This window comes from Lepidochelys kempii, chromosome 26 (assembly GCF_965140265.1).
Source record: "Lepidochelys kempii isolate rLepKem1 chromosome 26, rLepKem1.hap2, whole genome shotgun sequence".
NCBI lineage: Eukaryota > Metazoa > Chordata > Testudines > Cheloniidae > Lepidochelys > Lepidochelys kempii.
This window is the reverse complement of record NC_133281.1, coordinates 8872156-8894915: the sequence shown is the minus strand read 5'-3', so window position 1 is coordinate 8894915 and position 22760 is coordinate 8872156. Positions and strand designations below refer to the sequence as shown.

Here is a 22760-nt window from a genome sequence, read left to right as displayed (position 1 = left end):
GCAACCAAGAAGGCACGGAAAGCACCACTTTGATTATTCAAACAGATAAAAATGCCCGTGTTTACTGTGCAGACGAGAAAAGTTACATTTGCTGTTCAGGCGTTTGAAAGTGAAGTGTTACTTAAAATTTTTGAACAAGGCATTTTAAGTTGTTAGTTCTCCTTTATTGGGGTAGGTAGCAGAGCAATACCATGAGAGGAGTAGAACAGGAAGAAGGCAGAATTGAGACCTTTCAAAGTTTTGGCCCAAGCGGTGGGTATGGGGGTGTCATATGAGCTCCCTGCCTCTATATTTGATTGCCCTATAGGGCAGTGTAGCTGGGCAGAGTAAAGACCATATCTCTGTCAATGAGGAGGATTGTGTTCTCTCACAGGGGTGGTCATTACCCTTGAAATTATGGGGTGAATCTCCCGGGATGTTCAGTACCTTCTGCAGCTGTAGAGCTGAGATGGACTGTGGAGACGGAAATTTGTTTTGGGCTCTGTTGGCAGCCTTTCTGGGCAAAACTCTATAGTATTTGATGGAGAAGATTAACCTTTCTACAGAATTTTAAATCAACCTGTAGAATTATATAGTAGGGAATATAGTTTTCTTTTAAATTCTATGTGACTTATTCTTCTCTTACACCAATTTTACACCAGTGCAATTCCTTTGAATTTGGTGGAGCTACTTTTGATACACAACACTGCAAAGGAGATTCCCTCTACTATGGGTGTGACACCCTTACCCCATGTTCACCACTTTTATATAGTGGTTATATTTTGTACGAAGTGTGCCTTGTGAGGTATCATTTGAAAACTCATCGTCTGCTGAATGTTGTCACCTTCCTGAAATGTGTGTAACATCACTACAGATCAAATTTAAGAGATTCTACTCTATGATTGTTACTGAAATATTTTGTAAGTCTGGGTAACGCCCACAAACCATTTCAGAGACAAAGACGCACTGGCAACCCCAGACAGGTACCAACAAAGACAAGTGGGCTATCACTTACTTAAACAACCATTCATTCTTGAACAATGGGGAAGTGTAAACAAAGAATTTACATTTCTTCTCAGAAATGCTTCCGACCTCAGGTACACAGGAGACTGTTTGTCTGTACCTCGGTGGGAGGTAATCCTCAAAGAGAGGAAGAGGGTATAAAAAATAAGAGACCGTGACCTTCACCTCACCCCTCTCCTCCTTCCATCTCTCTGCTCATGACGATGACGACAATGACTCTCAAAGAACTGAACAAAAGTGGGGAATGGTCCCAGGCTGGGAAAAGATGCAGCCTGTGAAATGTATTGCAGCTGTTGGTGAGAAAAACTCCTTTCTCGCATTTAAACTTACTCGCCTTGGTAAGTTTATGAACTAGCTTGCATGTTTATCCTTTTATAACCAGTCCTGACGTATATGCATCTATATTTGTAATAATTTAAAATCTCTGTTTCTTTAGTTAATAAACTTGTTTTATGGTTTTATCTAAGCCAGTGTGTTTTGGTTGAAGAGCTTGAGAATCCCTACTGAGGTCAACAAGCCTGCTGCATAATCATTACCCATTGTTGGAAAGACAAACTATCGATGAGCTTGTACTGTCCAATGGTCTACTGAGCAGGACAAGATGCGCATTTCTGGGAAGCAAGGCTGGGGCTGAGGGGTGTGTGGGTGTCTCCCTGTATATAATTCATGGATGGCTGGGCACAGAATTCATTGATTCAGCTGGGAGTGACTTTGCATGCTGGTGTCTGTGAGTGAGCAGATCCTGGAGGGGCTGCTGTTCCTCAGCGAAGCATTTTAAATAGCATGTCAGGCTGGAGAACTAAGGGGATGCAGTAGTCCAACAGTTCAGATTGCGCCCTGGGGAAAGTCATAGAGGGATTTTGAAAAAGTGCTTGAAGAGCAGATTTTCAAAGGAATTTAGGTACCTAAAGATGCAGATAGATGCTAGGGGATATTCAAAAATGCCTAAGCAGGTTAAGCATGTAAATTCCATTGAAATAAATGTGAGTTAGGCACCTGACCTGCTTAGGAGCTTTTGAAAAAATTCCATTAGGTGCCGATCTATCTACATCTTTAGGAGCTTAAATACCTTTGAAAATCTGGTCTTTAGGCATGAAAGAGCTCATCAGACAGATTTTCAAAACAGCTCAGGCTCAGTTTAGGCCCCAAAATAAGAGCCAGGTGTGGACAAGGGCTTAGCACCCCGCTGCTCCTATTGCAGCATTTGTGGCCAGATTTTCAAAAGAGCTTAGCAACCAACATGCTGAGCTCTTGACAGTCTATCACATATTTAGGTGTAGGAATGGAAACTGAAAATGAGGTACTTTGAAAATTTGGCCTAGGAGTCCTTTGGGACTTGTGGGCCAGATTTTCAAAGGTGTGCGTGTGAGCTCAAGATTCAGATAGGTGCTTAGTGGGATTTTCAAAAGTTCTAGGTACTTAACTCCCATTAGGTGCCCAGGACAGATCATCAAAGTTATTCAGGAACCTAACCTAACATGAAATCAATGGGAGTTAGGTGCCTATGAGGAAATGGGGCCTATGCATTTTTGAAAATTTTACAAGGAGCCTTTCTGCATCTTTAGATGCCTTAATATAATTGAAAATTGAGCCTTGTGACTCTAAGTACCGTTGAAAACATCACCCTTTCATCCCTTTTAAATTTTATAGAACTCTTTCATAAGGGAAATTATACTAGTAGTGATAGCAGCAGTATCAATGACTTTCAGAATAAAATAAATATCTGGTTATTCTATCACCTCCTCCACAGTGAAACGTGAAAAATTGCCATGCCTCTCTCATCATACTTCCCAGAAAAAGGTTCTTTTCTTCTAGCAACAGTTACTCCATAAAATAAATATAAAGCAATTTAAAAGAAATACCTTATCCAAGGAACAATAACAGGGTTTAAAAGATTTTCTCTTCTCCAGTAGTTTTCTATAGGGAAACCATTTCACTTACTGATGAAAAGCTGAAATCTGCCCACAGACAGAAGAGTGGGATATTCATGACTTTCCCTCTCATATTGGGAGTAGTGTGTCCAGTTAAATAATCCAGTGAAAGGTTTGCATTTAAAGGGGCAGGTACTGTTGTGGTCTGGTAGGACAGATACTCCCTTAGTTATCTTCAGAAATGACTCAGTGAAAGAAAGAATAGAATTCCAGTGTGCATATCGTATCCATTAAACTGACAGGCATTCTAACAAGATGATGTTATATGGGGGTAGGGTGACCAGATGTCCCGAATTTATAGGGACAGTCCCGATATTTGGGGCTTTGTCTTATATAGGTGCCAATTACTCCCGCCCTGTCCCGATTTTTCACCCTTGCTATCTGGTCATCCTATATGGGGGCTTGTAACCTGTAATATACTTTTGCAAGGAAGGATGGACAACAAAAATCATAATGGCCTAGTTTTTATATTATAAATAGTTTATGAAAGTATATTGCATTATTATTATTTTAATAAATGATTCGTCAATTGTTCAGCAAGCCCATAAGTAGCCTTATAAGCATGGCTTTTAATAATCTATTACACTAATGTGCTTATGACCCTCTCCAACGCATACTACTCACGTCTGTACCAACTATAACTTAGTTATAGTAGCTTATAACTATAGCTTATAACTATTACCAATTACTATATCTATTAACCATTTATTAACCCTTTACAAAATAGAAATAGAAACTTAACATGAAGCGTGACCATGATAATTGATAGTATAGTGCTTTTTATCCTGAATTACTCTCTAGGCTGTCGGTTCTCAACATTTTCCATGCTAAGACACCCTCTCCAACTGGCTGGGATCCTGCTCTTCCGTTTGAAAATATGAGACGTGAAGGAGTTTTTGCTACTCTGAAATTTGTGACCCCTGACTCTCATTTGCAGCCTCTACTTTGACCACGTCTTCTCTCATGCTTTACTGACGAGATGCAATCTAATAAATAGATACAAATATTAATTGTGATTTAAAGCACACGGGAGCTGGTCCTGTAAAGTATGTAATCGGTATCACAATTGCATGTGGAAAGCACCGGTCACGGTGCATGGTGTTTCCAGTCCACAGAAAATGTGAGTCTGATGCAGTTACACAACCTGTCTCCTTAGCTGAAGCTGTAGATATTTCTGCATTTGGCCTGAGAGGTCCTTGTTCAATCCTCAGTGTTGGCCGAGGTGGCAACCATAGCACATGCTGTTCACTGTCCTTGTCAACTCATTTGCATTTGAAAGGCGAAACCTGCAAATTCATTCTGACACTTGCTTATGCGCCAGCTTCCTCCCAGCAACTGTATGTGAAAGGTCGCAAGACCTGTGCTCTGGGCCCATCCAAACAGGACTTGGGAGATAGGAAGGGGCATGATGACCCTGATTTTGCTTCTTGATCCATGAGGACAGATATTTCCATTGATGATGATGCATCAAACAAGAAGCCACATGGGCACAGGGCACCACACGTGCACATCAGCTCGTAGGATTTTGACTTACGTGGGGAGAAATCAAGGTGGGGAAAGGAAGTAGAGAGATGGGGACAAAGCAATAAAGCAAAAGTAGGCAGAGTAGATCAAAAAAGGAAAAATAATTTAAAGAAATATAAGGGAAGTAGGTTTGGAGAAAAGGGTGGACAAATTAGCCAACAGGCAAAAGATGGAAAATTAACTTTGATATTCATAAATAAAAGACACATCAGGATCCAGAAGGGAAAGTGGAAAATAAGAAGAGAAAAGGGGGAAAGTCAAGGGAGATAAAGTACTTTATTTAGCAGAAAGTTGGTTTTGTACAGCATTTTAAAGCTATGGGTTATTAGTGGTTTCCTAGTGCACACCCAACCAAAGATTTTCCCTTTTTGATGGAGACAAGGTGATACCCCCTCCTAAGATTTTGACCCTATACTCTCTCCTCATTTTCCTTGGGAAAGCTGACAGGCACGGACTTGGTGATTCTCTGCCTGACAACTCAGGCCTGTGCTTTCTGTCTCTTTCTCTTTCAGTCTCTTTCTGGCTGCACTGTAGGTTCTCTGCTGCAGTTCTGGTTTGTGTATCCTGAGAGATCCTGGTCTGACCTTGACATCTTTCAGGCAGGGCTCTGCACCATGACTGCACCTCAGTTAGGCCCTATGTGTTCCTTCCTTCCTTGCCTGTGTCCTCTCCTTGTGGAAGTTACATAAGCTGCTGGCATGATTTGGTGGGAAGTGAATAAAGGAGGTTCGGAAACAGTTTCTCTCTGGCATGGGAAGGAAAGTGAACATGAAATTGCAGTAAACTGATCAGGGAAGTCAGACACCCCCTCATCTTGTCAGATGAACTCTGCTCAGTGCTCCAGGCCTAATCCAGGCTTGTTCTAGATTCAGACAAAGTTCTCTGTAGGATTTTTGAACCTTGGTATACCTAGGGGGACTGTCAGGATTGGTGGCAAAGATTTTGTGGAACAGCAGTTCGAGACTGAAGTTGAGCAGTTTACCTGAGACTTATTCCAAATTCATGCACATCCCCTTGGCTGAGATATTTTCCATGAACAGGGTTTCTCATGAGACTTCTGGCACTTCCTCGTAGAGCTAGTCACAATTTTTCATTTGATTTTTAAAATAAAATGCAGATTTTTTTTTTAAAATCCAAATGGGTTTTTCTACAGAAAATGTCAGTAGATTTTGGGAGAGAGGGGGAGAGGGTTGAAAACTATTTTTGTTGTTTTGTTTTGTTTACAGTAACTGAAAATGGGATCTCTGTGTGTATATATGTGTGCACGGGTTTATATAATTTTATATACTATATGTATAAGGTGTAGCTCTGCTTTTTGTGTGTATTTGCAAAGGCACAGCTGCAATGTGCCTTACCCTTGGAATGTAAGGTGGTTAGAGATGTGATGGCTCTTAGCAGTTGGCAGACTCAGCAGGAAGTCCAAGGGCTGAAATCTGTGGACAAAGGGCCTGTTTCAGAGCCCACTGAAATCGATGGAAATCTTTCCATTCACTTCACTGGGCTTTGGATTAAGTCCTAAATCACTCTTTCACCTGTGCTGGACCTTGGGGGTCACAACTGGAGCACACTGGCAGTGCCGTGGAAGCTTGCACCTGTTCTGCGGGTAAAGGCCCTGGCTCTGGAAAACTATTAAGTGTGCTCTGAGGGCTTTTCTACATGAACAACCAGGCCGCAGTAAACTGGGAAGCGAACCTACCCTGCACTAGCCTGTTATGCTCTAACTGCCTGTGTGCAGACTGCTGATGTACATTCACAGTTTGTTGGAGTGCTTTGAGCTAGTGCTCTTTGAAATGGGACTGATTGTTCATGTCAGTGCCCTAGATATACTTCATACTGCCTCAGTGCAGGAGAATGGACTAGCTACCTTATGGGGTCCTGCCAGCCCACATTTGTATAACTCTCTTATTCTATATAGTCCCATTTACTTTAAGGGGTTTTAAGTATATGCTTCAACTTAAGCACATGCCTAAATGCTTCCCTGAATCAGTTCCAAAGCGAGTTTCCAGGGCTTTCAACTCATCATCTTTCAACAGCATGAAATTCATTAAAATTTCCGATATCAATTATATCTGGCTAATGTATTTAATCAATTTATCTTTTAGGTGAAGCTGTGTATTCCACTAATCCTAAAACTATGACTTCATATCTTGCTTATTATTTTTTACGTTAAATGATATACAGTATAAAATGTGCTCTGAAGTAGATTTAACAGCAGACATATTAATTCAGTAACAAAACCATTGTGTTCAGAGGCTAAATATTAGCGCAAATGAGAAAATATTACCTCCATAATTCCAATGTCTGTGTGTTCAGGAATTATGGATACACATAACTTTAAGGGTTAACTTAATGTTGTTTCAGAGTAACAGCCGTGTTAGTCTGTATTTGCAAAAAGAAAAGGAGTACTTGTGGCACCTTAGAGACTAACCAATTTATTTGAGCATGAGCTTTCGTGAGCTACAGCTCACTTCATCGGATGCGTACCATGGAAACTGCAGCAGACATTATATACACACATAGATCATGAAACAATACCTCCTCCCACCCCACTGTCCTGCTGGTAATAGCTTATCTAAAGTGATCATCAAGTTGGGCCATTTCCAGCACAAATCCAGGTTTTCTCACCCCACACACAAACTCACTCTCCTGCTGGTAAGCCCATCCAAAGTGACAACTCTCTTCACAATGTGCATGATAATCAAGGTGGGCCATTTCCTGCACAAATCCAGGTTCTCTCACCCCCTCACCCCTCTCCAAAAATCACACACACAAACTCACTATCCTGCTGGTAATAGCTCATCCAAAGTGACCACTCTCCCTACAATGTGCATGATAATCAAGGTGGGCCATTTCCAGCACAAATCCAGGTTTTCTCACCCCTCCCCACCCCCATACACACACAAACTCACTCTCCTGCTGGTAATAGCTCATCCAAAGTGACCACTCTCCCTACAATGTGCATGGTAATCAAGGTGGGCCATGTCCAGCACAAATCCAGGCTTTCTCATCCCCCCCCCCTTTTTTCCCGGGGACACACACACAAACTCACTCTCCTGCTGGCAATAGCTCATCCAACCTGACCACTCTCCAAGTTTAAATCCAAGTTTGACATGCCTCCAGCTTTCACCCTGACCACACCACACGATCCATCGTCTACAGCCAAGCTCTGCGATACAACCGCATTTGCTCCAACCCCTCAGACAGAGACAAACACCTACAAGATCTCTGTCAAGCTTTCTTACAACTACAATAGCCACCTGCGGAAGTGAAGAAACAGATTGATAGAGCCAGAAGAGTTCCCAGAAGTCACCTACTACAGGACAGGCCTAACAAAGAAAATAACAGAACGCCACTAGCCGTCACCTTCAGCCCCCAACTAAAACCCCTCCAACGCATTATTAAGGATCTACAACCTGTCCTGAAGGATGACCCAACACTCTCACAAGTCTTGGGAGACAGGCCAGTCCTTGCCTACAGACAGCCCCGCAACCTGAAGCAAATACTCACCAACAACCACATACCACACAACAGAACCACTAACCCAGGAACTTATCCTTGCAACAAAGCCCGTTGCCAACTGTGCCCACATATCTATTCAGGGGACACCATCACAGGGCCTAATAACATCAGCCACACTATCAGAGGCTCGTTCACCTGCACATCCACCAATGTGATATGTGCCATCATGTGCCAGCAATGCCCCTCTGCCATTTACATTGGTCAAACTGGACAGTCTCTACGTAAAAGAATAAATGGACACAAATCAGATGTCAAGAATTATAACATTCATAAACCAGTCGGAGAACACTTCAATCTCTCTGGTCACGCAATCACAGACATGAAGGTCGCTATCTTAAAACAAAAAAACTTCAAATCCAGACTCCAGCGAGAAACTGCTGAATTGGAATTCATTTGCAAATTGGATACTATTAATTTAGGCTTAAATAGAGACTTGGAGTGGCTAAGTCATTATGCAAGGTAGCCTATTTCCCCTTGTTTTTTCCTACCCCCCACCCCCCAGACGTTCTGGTTAAACTTGGATTTAAACTTGGAGAGTGGTCAGTTTGGATGAGCTATTGCCAGCAGGAGAGTGAGTTTGTGTGTGTGTGTGTGTGTGTCCCCGGAAAAAAAGGGGGGGGGGTGAGAAAGCCTGGATTTGTGCTGGACATGGCCCACCTTGATTACCATGCACGTTGCAGGGAGAGTGGTCACTTTGGATGAACTATTACCAGCAGGATAGTGAGTTTGTGTGTGTGGTTTTTGGAGGGGGGTGAGGGGGTGAGAGAACCTGGATTTGTGCAGGAAATGGCCCACCTTGATTATCATGCACATTGTGAAGAGAGTTGTCACTTTGGATGGGCTATTACCAGCAGGAGAGTGAGTTTGTGTGTGGGGGGTGGAGGGTAAGAAAACCTGGATTTGTGCTGGAAATGGCCCAACTTGATGATCACTTTAGATAAGCTATTACCAGCAGGACAGTGGGGTGGGAGGAGATATTGTTTCATGATCTCTGTGTGTATATAATGTCTGCTGCAGTTTCCACGGTACGCATCCGATGAAGTGAGCTGTAGCTCACGAAAGCTCATGCTCAAATAAATTGGTTAGTCTCTAAGGTGCCACAAGTACTCCTTTTCTTTTTAATGTTGTTTGTTCAACAAGTACCATTAGATAAATACCTGTTTAGGAAACAAATGAAGTGCAAATTGGGTTTATCTTAACTGCAAAGCGCTATGGTGCAGGCAACCAGAGCACTCACCTGGCTGAGAACTTTCATGCTTTATTTTTGTTTTCTGCAGAAGAAAACTCAATGGGATGGCCATTGAGCTATTCCACCTGAGTGAGAGGACCAGGTCTGGGAATATTTTTTTAAAAAGTGTTTATTTTCTAATTTAGGCACATGAGCAAACAGTACTGGAAATTATTAAATTATAGTTCTGCCCATATAATTAACTACAAGACCCAAATTTTCCAAAGTAACTAGTGATTCAAGGTATCTCGATTTTTGGATGTCCAAATTGAGACACCTTACTGATTTTCAGAAAGGGCATAACTTCCTATCTGTCTTAAGTAACTTATCTTATTCTCAGCAATGTGATATATCCGTGCCTCACAATCTTCAAAAAGAAAATGAGTACTTGTGGCACCTTAGAGACGAACAAATTTATTTGAGCATAAGCTTTCGTGAGCTAGCTTATGCTCAAATAAATTTGTTAGTCTTTAAGGTGCCACAAGTACTCATTTTCTTTTTGCGGATACAGACTAACACGGCTGCTACTCTGAAACCTGTCACAATCTTTAGTGTATGTATCCACACAACACCCCTGTTAGGTAGAAAAGTGCTATTATCCCCTATTCACAGATGGGGGAACTGATGCACAGAGAGATTAGGTGGCCTGTCCAAGATCACACAGGAAGTCTATGGCAGGGAAGGGACTTGAAGGCGGATCTCCCAAGTCTACCACCCTGACCATTTTGCAGAATCAAGTTTGGGTAATGTACTAAAAGAGGAAAAGAAAGAGCATGGATTTACAATGTGGATGTGGATATTCAACATGTGGCTATTCAACAAGGTTCATAAGAATGGCCATACTGAGTCAGACAAAAGGTCCAGCCAGCCCAGTATCCTGTCTGCCGACAGTGGCCAATGCCAGGTGCCCTAGAGGGAGTGAACCTAACAGGTTATGATCAAGTGATCTCTCTCCTGCCATCCAGCTCCACCCTCTGACAAAAAGAGGCTAGGGACATCATTTCTTACCCATCCTGGCTAATAGCCATTAATGGACTTAACCTCTATGAGTTTATCTAGTTCTCTTTTAAACCCTGTTATAGTCCTAGCCTTCACAACCTCCTCGGGCAAGGAGTTCAACAGGTTGACTGTGTGCTGTGTGAAGAAGAAATTCCTTTTATTTGTTTTAAACCTGCTGCCCGTTAATTTCATTTGGTGGCCCCTATTTCTTATATTCTGGGAACAAGTAAATAACTTTTCCTTATTCACTTTCTCCACACCACTCATGATTTTATAGACCTCTATCATATCCCTCCTTAGTCTCCTCTTTTCTAAGCTAAAAAGTCCAAGCCTCTTTAATCTCTCCTCATATGGGACCCATTCCAAACCCCTAATCATTTTAGTTGCCCTTCTCTGCCAGTATATCTTTTTTGAGATGAGGAGACCACATCAGTATGCAGGATTCAAGATGTGGGCATATCATGGATTTATATAAGGGCAATAAGAGATTCTTCGTCTTATTCTCTATCCCTTTTTTTAATGATTCCTAACATCCCGTTTGCTTTTTTGACTGCCGCTGCACACTGCGTGGATGTCTTCAGAGAACTATCCACGATGACTCCAAGATCTCTTTCCTGATTAGTTGTAGCTAAATTAGCCCCCATCATATTGTATGTATAATTGGGGTTATTTTTTCCAATATGCATTACTTTACATTTATCCATATTAAATTGCATTTGCCATTTTGTTGCCCAGTCACTTAGTTTTGTGAGATCTTTTTGAAGTTCCAAACTTTCTCACCTCACTGTTCAGCCCTTTCTCCAGATCATTCATGAATAAGTTGAATAGGACTGGTCCTAGGACTGACCCTTGGGGAACACCACTTGGTACCCCTCTCCATTCTGAAAATGTACCATTTATTCCTACCCTTTGTTCCCTGTCTTTTAACCAGTTCTCAATCCATGAGAGGATCTTCCCTCTTATCTCATGACAACTTAATTTACTTAAGAGCCTTTGGTGAGGGACCTTGTCAAAGGCTTTCTGGAAATCTAAGTACACTATGTCCACTGGATTCCCCCTTGTCCACATGTTTGTTGACCGCTTCAAAGAACTCTAGTAGATTAGTAAGGCATGGTTTCCCTTTACAGAAACCATGTTGACTTTTGCCCAACAATTTATGTTCTTCTATGTGTCTGACATTTTATTCTTAACTATTGTTTCAGCTAATTTGTCCAGTACTGACGTTAGACTTACTGGTCTGTAGTTGCCGGGATCACCTCTAGAGCCCTTTTAAAATATTGGTGTTACATTAGCTGTCTTCCAGTCATTGGGTACAGAAGCTGAGTTAAAGGACAGGTTACAAACCACAGTTAATAGTTCCACAATTTCACATTTGAGTTCTTTCAGAACTCTTGGGTGAATGCCATCTGGTCCCAGTGACTTGTTACTGTTAAGTTTCTCAATTAATTCCAGGTTTCAGAGTAACAGCCGTGTTAGTCTGTATTCACAAAAAGAAAAGGAGTACTTGTGGCACCTTAGAGACTAACCAATTTATCTGAGCATAAGCTTTCGTGAGCTACAGCTCACTTCATCGGATGCATACTGTGGAAAGTGTAGAAGATCTTAGAGACTGGGAGTGGCTAAGTCATTATGCAAGGTAACCTATTTCCCCTTGTTTTTTCCTACCTCCCCCCCTCCCCCCGACATTCTTGTTAAACCCTGAATTTGTGCTGGAAATGGCCCACCTTGATTATCATACACATTGTAAGGAGAGTGGTCACTTTAGATAAGCTATTACCAACAGGAGAGTGGGGTTTGGGGGGAGGGGGGGAGAAAACCTGGATTTGTGCTGGAAATGGCCCAACTTGATTATCATACACATTGTAAGGAGAGTGATCACTTCAGATAAGATATTACCAGCAGGAGAGTGGGGTGGGGGGAGGTATTTTTTCATGGTTTGTGTGTATAAAAAGATCATCTACACTTTCCACAGTATGCATCCGATGAAGTGAGCTGTAGCTCACAAAAGCTTATGCTCAAATAAATTGGTTAGTCTCTAAGGTGCCACAAGTACTCCTTTTCTTTTTTCAATTAATTCCAACACCTCCTCTAATGACACTTCAATCTATGACAATTCCTCAGATTTGTCACCTACAAAGGATGGCTCAGATTTGGGAATCTCCCTAACATCCTCAGCTGTGAAGACTGAAGCAAAGAATTCATTTAGTTTCTCTGCAATGACTTTATTGTCTTTAAGTGCTCCTTTTGTATCTCGATGGTCCAGGAGCACCACTGGTTGTTTAGCAGGCTTCTTGCTTCTGATGTCCTTAAAAACATTTTGTTATTACCTTTTGAGGTTTTGGCTAGCTGTTCTTCAAACTCCTTTTTGGCTTTTCTTGTTACGTTTTTACACTTAATTTGGCAGTGTTTATGCTCCTTTCTATTTACCTCACTAGGATTTGACTTCCACTTTTTAAAATATACCTCTTTATCTCTCACTGCTTCTTTTACATGGCTATTGAGCCACGGTGGCTTTTTTTTCCCCTGTGTTTTTGAATTTCCAATCCAAAGCCCACTAAAGCCAATGAAAACACTCTCATTGAGTTCAGTGGGCACCAGATCAGGCCCTAAAACATGGACAAGTGATAGCTGATGAAGGTGAAGATTTAGTTTTGTATTTTTGTGGGCTGTGTAAAAACAAACTTTTCACTTTTACTGCAGTGCTCCCTACCTCCTCACATCAGCTCTTACCAAGGGCACCTCCTTATCTAAACATCATTGGGAGTGACTGATTATTAATTATGTTAATTAGCGGCACCCTGCTGTAGAAAGAGTGAGCCCACGTTGAATTCTAGCCTTTGAAAGAATTTTCAAATAAGTCTTTTCTCATTAGACCGGTAGCACTAGCATCATACGCTTTTCATCACAGCACTTTACACGTTAGGTATTTCACTCGCTTGGCAGCTCTCTGAGGTAGGTAAGCAAAACTATTGGCCCAGATTTTACATTCTGTTTTAGCAGTTCTTTGCCAAGGAAAATTCCAGTTCAACAGAGTTATGCCCCCATAAAATCTGTGCAGCTTCCGAATTCTGCCGTCCATTCGTATTCATCAAAGTTCGACCACATGCTTAAGTGCTTTGTTGAATAGGGGTGAACTTAAATATGTGCTTACATGCTCTCATGAACTGGGGCCCAACCCAGTGGAGAATCAGGCTCACTATTGAGCATTCAAGAGAAAACTGAACAAGCATGAAGCCCTGAGAAACATATGTTTAATGCTGCTCCAGAATTTCATTTGGTGTCAGGTACACTCAGCTTTGTTCTGCTTGTTTTAGTGCAGTTGTTATTCAGCCATGAGGATGTCGAGCCATTAACCTCTCCAATGTTAATTTCACTTTGAAAGGGAAGATTTGCATTCCTAAATTTCTCCCACTGAATCTTTTATGTTAATCCCTCAGATACAGGTTTATGTAAATTTTGCTTGTAATGGAATGTTTGTTTCAAGTGGGTGGCTGTTAAGACAGCAATGTTTAGACCATTTAGTGGGAAGATCTACAGAGGTGAAGACTTCAGAAGTTAATACCAGCTAATTAATACAGCCCATTAGCTGAAAACCTTTCTGAATACTTAGTGCTTCTAGCATAATATGTTTTTGGCTGATAGAGTCAAAGCTTACTTCGAAGAACAGATAGCACCTCATTCATTGACTTAATCAACTATTTGCAACACTTCAGGGACTGTATTTGGCCTTATACAAAAACATTTAAAATGAAGTTAGATTATCCCTTCTGAGTACAAAGATTAACTGGAAAAAAGTTGTCGTCTATAAATCTCAGTGACATCGGAGTATATTTCATTTTAAGGTACTTTTATTTCCCTATATTAAATAAACTATCAGTTTAAACGAAAATAAATATTATTGGACAGTACAACTTTTAGAAAAGGAAATAATTCGTTTAGAAACGATGGCTAACAGATATGTACTGGCGAATGGTCTTGTGACAAATATCTCATCATCTTTCATTCTATGTCTCTGTCTCACGCAGTCTACTGGACTGGGCTGTCCTAGAGTGTAATAATGAAAGAGTACACTTAGCCAAAGACTGAATGGATATTATGATTCATCATAAAAGAAAGAAGCACTTTCTGTATCTGTTGTACTCCTACCTAAGCAACTGTTTGTCTTCATTACAATTTGCTATGTTCCAAAGCCAAATTTAGAAACTTTTGTAGCCTGAATTGCAGCAATTACTGGCGGCAGAGTGGTACAACAAATAGAACATAGGCCTAGCGGCTAGGATATAAAAATTTTGTTCTTGCCTTTGTCATTGATTTCCTTTCAAGTATCCGCTCTGTGCCTCAGTTTACTCATCTGCCCAGTGAGACTAACATCATATTTGTCTTCCTTTGTAAAGGGCTCTGAAATCCTCAGATGCAAAGTGTTGTAGAAATGTTAGGTACTATTGTGTTTATTACAGTATTTATAGTAACCTGTTTTTGCGCTTTGAATGATTAAATTGTAGTTTATTTGTTTTGCAGTAGCAATCTAGAGGCCTGTAACCAGCGTGCTGAGTCAGAAGCTGACTCAGCACTGTCACTCAAATCCCTAGCAATATAGGTTAATTGGGGCCTAATTAGAGAATCAATTAACAAGTGGAGCTACAGCTGAAGTGCTAATTAGAGGGGGAGGCAACCCCAGGAGCTGGGAACAGATGAACGGAGAGGAAGGAAGCCCTGGAAAGGGGGAAGCAGAGGGCCGGAAGAAAGGCAGTAATGGCTGCTAGCACTGCTCCCTTCCTTGAGAAGCAAGTCGGCGATATGGCTGGGACTTGTAAATATCTAAAGAGCACCACAGGACACGGGCCGGCTGGAACAGTATAATGAAGCATGGTGGTTGAAGGAGACCTAGAGTGGGTGTGGTCTGTACTTCAGGTGAGAAAGACCCCAACTGAGGTAGGTGTTCCATTGAACTTGGCACTGTACAGACATCTCTGCCCCAAAAAGTTTACAGTCTAAGTAGCATTTAAGTTTAAGTAGCATTAAGTTTAAGTAGCATTTTCCCCATTTTACAGTGTGGGAACTGTTGTGTAAAGTAGATTAAGTGACTTGTGAAAGGCTATGGCAGAAGCCAGCAACGGAAGCTAATTCTCCTGTGTCCTAGTCTGCTGCCTTAACCATAAATCTTTCCTTACTCTTTTAATGAAGCAAGATATTCGTTATTCTGGAGACTGGATTTAATATGTTTATCAATTCCTTGTATGGGAATTTAGATCAAGTTCCCATCTGGTGCTTAAATAGAAAATCTAATAGCTTCAACTTGTTTTAAAATGACCAATTTCCTCAACACTATTCAGCATTACGCATAATAAGGTCTGATCCTGCCAAATTTTCCTTGTACATGAACAGTCCTACAACTAGTCACCTCAATAGGGACTGCCCATATGACTGACAGTTTACACAATCAGGCCCATTCTCTGAAAAGTACTTACAGGCCTTATTCTCATTTGCACGGAGGTCTCTTCATACCACTCGGTCAGTGTAAAGAAGCCTCGGAATGGGAATAAATGTAAGCTAACGCAGCAGTGTAAAGGGATCCTAGTGTAAATGAAAATCAGCTACATCATTGCAAAAATCCTCAGTTTAGACAAGCTCTCAGTGGGATCTCAGGAATGTGCAAAACTGTTTCTTTAACTGGCATTGTTCCTGTCAGCTGAAGAGAGAAAACACCTTGAATTGATCAAGGGATGGTTTGGAAAAGTACTGAGAACTGGTTGACAAGGAAAATGCCATTTAATTTAAATGCCATTTAGGGATATTACTGTGATTCTGATTCTTTTAACTCTTGTGTGGAGAAGGGGGAATAAACAATGATGTACACAGGGGGATCCAGGTGGTTAATGTACTGTATATTATTACTGTAAAGCACAGGACCTCAATCACAAAGGTCTACCGAAAACGAGCAGTCCTTGGCTTTTCTTGTATCATAAAGACCCACCTTAAAAGCTATGGACAAATTCAAACACGGTTGTAAAATGGTGCAAATCCCAGTTCAAATGAGAATTGTATCTGCTGACCTCAGGGCTCAATTTGGTACATAAGTGATCTCGGCTGTGCCTTCAAAGTCTTCTGAGTGGCTAGATTTTTGCACTGGTGCATTTAAGATGAAAAAGTTGTCAGTTGAATAACAACTGGGAGTGTCTTGGAGTCCCTTCAGCATTCTGTAGAGGAAAAGGACAAAACTACTACCTATTAGATTTGAATGCAGGAGGAACTCGTTGTGATGGGATCCCCCGGGGGGGGGGGGGGGGCAACCTGGAATTGGGCTACCACGGTGCCCCCTTAACTCTCCAGCCTGTGCTGTCTCTCACAATGCTTTGCTAGTGACAAGCAGCTGTGACCACAATGCTTTGCTAGTGACCAGGTGCGGTTATCACTCTGCACAACAGCATGTAGAGCCCCACACGCAGCTGGATTGCATGAATGCTCCCAGAGCCACTCCGAGAAAGGCACCAGCCAATTCTCCCCAGCTCCACAGCCTTGAACCCCAGAGCTGCACCATCTTGCTCTGGTCAGAAGCCTGACCACTGTACGTTTATTACCCAGTCTTCCCCTCCCTCAGTGTGGAGAGGACGTGCACCAGCTTTTTTAAACTGAGATTTCTCAAGCACTTCAAGCAAAATACACTGTTTTAGGTAAAGTATAAAACAAATTTATGAACTGGAGAAAGATAGATTTTAAGTGATTATAAGTGGTAGGCATAAAAGGTCAGAGATAGTTACCAAAGAAAATAAAAGATAAGCGCACGTTCTAAATCTTAAATCTTATTACACTAGGCAGTATTTAGATCAAGCAATGTTCTCACCCCACTGGATGTTACAGGTCTCAATACACAGGCCTGGACCAGTCTGCTCAGCTGAAGTTTTCATCTTCTCAGCGTTCTTGTTGCTTCCAGCGTAGGTGGGGGAGGAGAAAGGCCAAGACATGTTGCCACTGTACCCCTTTTTATATCCTTAGTCCATGTGCCTAGAAGACAGTTGCCCAGACATGTCCTGGTGGGCTTTGTTGAGTCACTGGGTTGAGCAATCCCCCTGGTGTTGTCTTGTGCAACTGAGTCATAGAATGCATCCGATGAAGTGAGCTGCAGCTCACAAAAGCTTTATGGTCAAATAAATTTGTTAGTCTCTAAAGTGCCACAAGTTCTCCTTTTCTTTTTGAGTCATAGAGTTGAGCAGTCCCAATTGTGTGGTGCTTGGGCAGCCCTCATTGAATTGTAAATCCCTTGATTACAACTCTTCTGCTGATTAATGGTCATTGAACACCCTCCTGGGCGGGGGTCCTTTGTATGTCCCTAGCAAATGTACAGCATATTTCAGTAACAACCATACAACAGAATTTCATAACATCATACACACTAATAATACACATATTTTGACAGAACATGTGGTTTCGGCAGATCATGACCTTTCATATGATATCTGACATGGCATATGTGTATGAAATATCACATTAATATATGAAGGATGAATAAAGGGGTACAGGGTGCTATTCTGAGGTACAGCGTGTCACATTCATTCTACCACAATAAAAGTTATAATTAGCATTAATAGCTCTGAGATGCACTGCATTTTCATACCTGTCTAGAAGAAGTATACCATGCAATGAAAAGTCATGATGAACTGGCTCTGTGCTCTTCATTTAAAGCTTGGAAGGGACTATAAAGAAGTATTTGTTACAAGATAGCATATCTCCAGCTGTGGTGAGTTTAGCTTTAGCACGACCGGAATAAACTGTAACTTGTATTTCCTGTAGATTCTCCCCCATCCCCATGGAGCAGGCTTTTTTCAATTTGATCAGCTCATCTCCTGCAGATTATTAAATTACTTGCAAAGGCAGATAGGAAAAGATTTGTATCTAATGTTTTGCTATTAATTATATTAGTTTTTAGGATTAACGTTTAAAAGTATGGGGTATTTTTAAAATTCTTCGTTTGTTATGCCAGGGTATGGAAAGATGCTTACCAAGGAATTCAAATAAAAGGGAGAGAGGGGATCTAGAATAGGCCTTGGGATCCAGAGATCCAGGATTAAGATCCAGGATAGATGGGTCTGTGCAGCACTTGAGCCCTCTACACAGTTTTGCGTTCCATCCACAAATAGTCCCATTGACTACAATGGAACTCAAATAGTCTTGTGTATTCTAGTAAGAATTAAGCATAAGTGCTACCCACTAAGTGTAAGGGCTGCAGAATTAGACCTCTATGAAAGGGATTCAGAGAGACTCTGAAAAGTGTTTTAACGTTGTTATTTTTTAACATCTATATCGTGCTACTGCCAAGCGGTCGACCTATCCAAGGGCCCATTGTCCTTGGTGCTGTACAAACACCTAGTTAAGCAGATCATTCACATGTTTCTCTCTTTTTGTCTCTGTTTTTTTTTCTGATGCAGGTGCCTCACCCCATGAAGACCTTGCCCTATTACAGCTATGACCAACCAGTGATCGGATACTGCCAGGCCCACAAGCCTCTCCATGTAAATAAGGCGTACGACACCATCTCCCGGGTGGAGCAGGTTGAGACCACCAACCTGGACCTCAGTCGAGACCACAGCTTCATAGCTACAATTGCGCGCTCAGCCGCTCCAGCCATTTACATTGAGAGAATACCAAACTAATCATTGAGACCGCTTCTTCGGGAATGGGTGGGAGTAGGGAATTCTTTTGAGGGACTTCCATCTCAGAAGAGAATAGGACAAGAAAAAAAACAAACAAAATCTACCATTCCAGTTGCAAATGTTCCACCACAAACAAAAGGAAAAGGGATAAAGAAAAGTGTGGAATTTCTGTCTTGCAATTCAGCGCTGAGAACTTGAAGATTTTCTTTGCTTTAAAACTTTCAAACAGACTCCTTGTTGTAAATATTAAAGAGAGATTGTCAAGTTCTTATTAAAAATAGATTCACTCTAGCTACATAAAGGGATGGATTAAGAGTTCTGTTTGTATATTTGATTTTTCTACGTTGCACGGTTCTTGAGAAGGAGAACCACAGGTAAAAACGAGGTGGGAGGTTGCAAGGTGGGTCAGTCATAGCTTCTTTATTAAGTGTTTGTTACTCTTAAAAGCTTTGTTTAAATTGATTTTTCTTTTCTTTTTTAAATCAAACAACAAAACGATGGCTATTTTATTTTACTTTTCGGGGGGAGGGGTCAAGTGCTAATATTTTGAACTCCAAACATGGGCATTACAGCTTGTGTTGAACCAAAAGGACGTTGGCAATTGATGCAGCAGAACAAAGGAAGAAAGAAAAACAAACAAAAACCTTGGGTGCATGTACATTTTAAGACCCATGCTGTGCACTATGGAGGGTGCTTTGGATTTTTTACTATCTTCATCATGCTCCATTGTCAACATTATAATTACCATTTGGGCTCTAAAAATGGGGAAACCTGATGGAATATCAGTTCACACATTTACAATCCAGAGATGTCATGGGCAAAAAATAATGGACTATTGGGTACCCAAATGGATACAATGTGCCCAAAATGGATTGGAAGGAAATGCATAAAGCAGGAGCATTTCAATGAAACTCAATAGCCGACACAATTTCTAAAACACAGGAGAATGTGTAGCATTCGTTTTGGTTTGTTTTTTTAATTAATTATTATGATGAGTTAGCTTTTGTGTAGATTTTATCAATAAAAGGACAAAAAAAGTGGTGGAAAAAAATAAACATATTATTTTGTGGTTGGGACACCACAGCCAAGATAATGTTTGAATGGTTTCTCTAGATGTGTTACATGGTAACTCGGCTGATTTTAAGGGAAGAATCACCAAAGCCTCCTATCACCTTTTGGAAAAGAGCTACAAGAATGATTTGAAGTCTGGAAAACCTGAGGCTAAAGAAGCTCAGTCTATTTAGTTTATCTACGACAAAGTTAAAAGGTGATTTTTATCAGAGTCTAGAAGCATCTACATGGGGAGAAGGTTTCTTTAATCTATTAGGCAAGATCCAATAGCTGCAAGGAGAAGCTAAACAAATTCAAACTAGAAATAAGATGCACATTTTTAACAGTGAGTGTGATTAACCCTGGGAACGACTTAGGCTGGGGTGGATTCTCCATCACTAGAAGTCTTGAGATCAAGATTGGGCATCTTTCTAAAAGGACATGTACTAGTCCAGCCTTAATATGTGGGATTGATGCAGGAGGTACTTGGTGAAATGCTGTGGCCCACGTCATGCCAGACTCGAGGACCCTAATGGTCCCTTCTGACCTTTCAGCCAACTCATTGTTCTGGAATGGAATGAGGAGTCTCTGCTATCATTATTAATTATTGTTTATGCTTTCAATGTGCTAGGCGGCTTCCAGACATTCGAGAAAGGATGACTCCCTGCTCTGAAGAGCTTTCAATCTTGGGACAGACAGACAGAGGTTAGTGGAAAGTGAATAGGGAAATGTACAAGTCAGCTCATTTCACTGTAAACAGCATGCCAGAAGTGGGTGTCTGAGAAGGACATAAAGGAGGATAGAATAAGAGGCTTGAAAAGGTTGCAGCATGCATAGGGGACAGCATGGTAAAAGCATGTTCATGCTGATAACCCACAGGCTACAATAATCAGAGTGAAATTCAGTCCTATGTCGAGGGACGGCACTAGGGTGGTGCACCATTTAAGCGTTCAAAATCAGGCTTAAAGCTCTGGTCCAAAGCCCACTGAAGTCATTGGAAAGACTGGGAATGAGCGACAGGGGATAGATCACTTGACGGTTACCTGTTCTATTCATTCCCTCTGGGACACCTGTCATTGGCCACTGTTGGAAGACACAATAATAGGCTAGATGGACCTTTGGTCTGACCCAGTATGGCCATTCTTATGTTCTTGTGGACTCCCGTTGACTTCAGTGGACTTCGGATCTGGCCCTAAGAGGGATTCAAGTAGCAAATTGGCTGCATATTGGCTTTTTTGCACAGGAGTAAATTTCAGTAAGCTGCAAAACAGAACTCCCGTAGACTTCAGTGGGAATAAAATCAGACCCATTACTGACAAATGGATTGTAAGAAATCTATGGCTGCTAACTGTGACTTTATGGTTGTCACTGTTTTTATTGCTGTGGTACTTGGAAGTTTGTGGCAACAGTTGAAATAGACCTCTCTTCCCACTACTCCTAAAACAAAAGGAAAATCTCTCAGGGCCTATGGCACACAGTTGTGTAATTCTGCTTCAGTCCAGTACACAGCAGTGGTGTATCTGCCAACCTGCTCCTAGCAATATCAGAGACAGAATAAGGTGTCTTTTTCTTTATTCAATAAGTAATGAATCCAATATTGCCAGCTCCTAGCATATGTTATGTTTTCTTCAAGCCCCAGCTCCAGGAGTCATATGTATACCAGAGAATCTCTGCTTACTTTTTTCTTTTTTTAAATTAAAGTTTCTACCCTTCAGGGTTGCAAAGAAAAGCTTGAACATGTGACTCCGGTGAACTCTACAAGTTCAAAAAAGAGAAAGTAAATAAAAATAATCCAAAGGACGATGAGCGTGTTTTTGTTTGTTTGTTAAATCTTTTAATTTTAAAGCAATCAAATAATTTGGAGGTGGGGGCTCATAATTTTTGAATGCAATGTTGGCAGCACGTCAATATCTTGTGAATTTTGCCATATTTCATACTCTAGCCGCATGGAAAGCTGCTTACAACTGATGTGAATTTCTGCTGACACTAATGATTCTGCTGCTCCAGGACGAGCAGCTAACATCTGCCTATACAGCTTGCAGTCACCATGCAAGCAGATACTGACTAAACATTTTGTTGCCTATAACGTTTTACTTTTGCCTCTTCTACATGTGTGCTGGAGTCCTGCTGACTTGCTTTGTACTTTCTTTCTTCCTGGGCATATCCTGAAGATTAATCGGTTAATATTTGTAGAGAATGTTGTGGACACAGAGTTCTATTAAATTTTAAATGCTGAGTGTAACAGAGCTAAAATCAGTGTTGCCAACTCCTTTGCTCTAATCATTAATTTCATGATCTTTTATATTTTCCTTAAAGCCTCATCTCCTGGAGTCATGTGAATACAGTATAATGACAGCTTTCATCCTAAAAATATGTAAGTTTCTAGCATTCATGGTTGCAGGGAAGAGCTTGAAAATGTGATCTAAGCACATTCTCAAGACTCAAAAACCCAGTAAAAGAAACCCTCATTTTTAAATTAAATCTTGTGATTTTTTTCGCAGTCAGTCTCATGATTTTTTTTTTTTTTTTTTGGCATCTTACACGTGCGTTTCGGGTGCTTGTGCAGCAAACTTTCCCTGGGAGAAATCCTGTCAAGAGCATGAGCACCAACCTCAGGCTAGATTGTTAAGAACCAGAACACAATCCCCAAATTGGTTGAGAGTTCTATACTTAGATTTCACCAACTAATTATCAAATGTAAACTCCCTCAGGCACGATAACAGCCTGCACACGGAGTCACAGACAGTCCCCTTGGGTTCTCTGAATTATCTCAATACCTAAGTGTTCATACCTTTGTTATAGATGGTCCCTTACACCAAGAATCACAGCAGTATTCAGGTTACTTCCAAAGGACCAGTC

General features: G+C 41.2%; 1 protein-coding gene across 6 annotated transcripts in view; it reads left to right on the top strand.

Annotated features, from left to right (window-relative positions):
- LRRTM4 (leucine rich repeat transmembrane neuronal 4) overlaps nt 1-22362 on the top strand; it is a 405463-nt gene extending 383101 nt beyond the window's left edge. The window contains exons 3-5 of one of the 6 annotated variants that reach the window (XR_012156304.1): nt 18627-19251; nt 19965-20118; nt 20533-22362. Coding sequence is in view for 1 of the 6 variants with exons in the window: in XM_073325136.1 (XP_073181237.1) it covers nt 18627-18851 (225 nt within the window). In the remaining 5 variants the exon portion in view is untranslated. The other 5 variants (XR_012156305.1, XR_012156303.1, XR_012156306.1 and 2 more) reach the window with 5 other exon arrangements.
- The last annotated feature ends 398 nt before the right edge of the window (nt 22363-22760 follow it).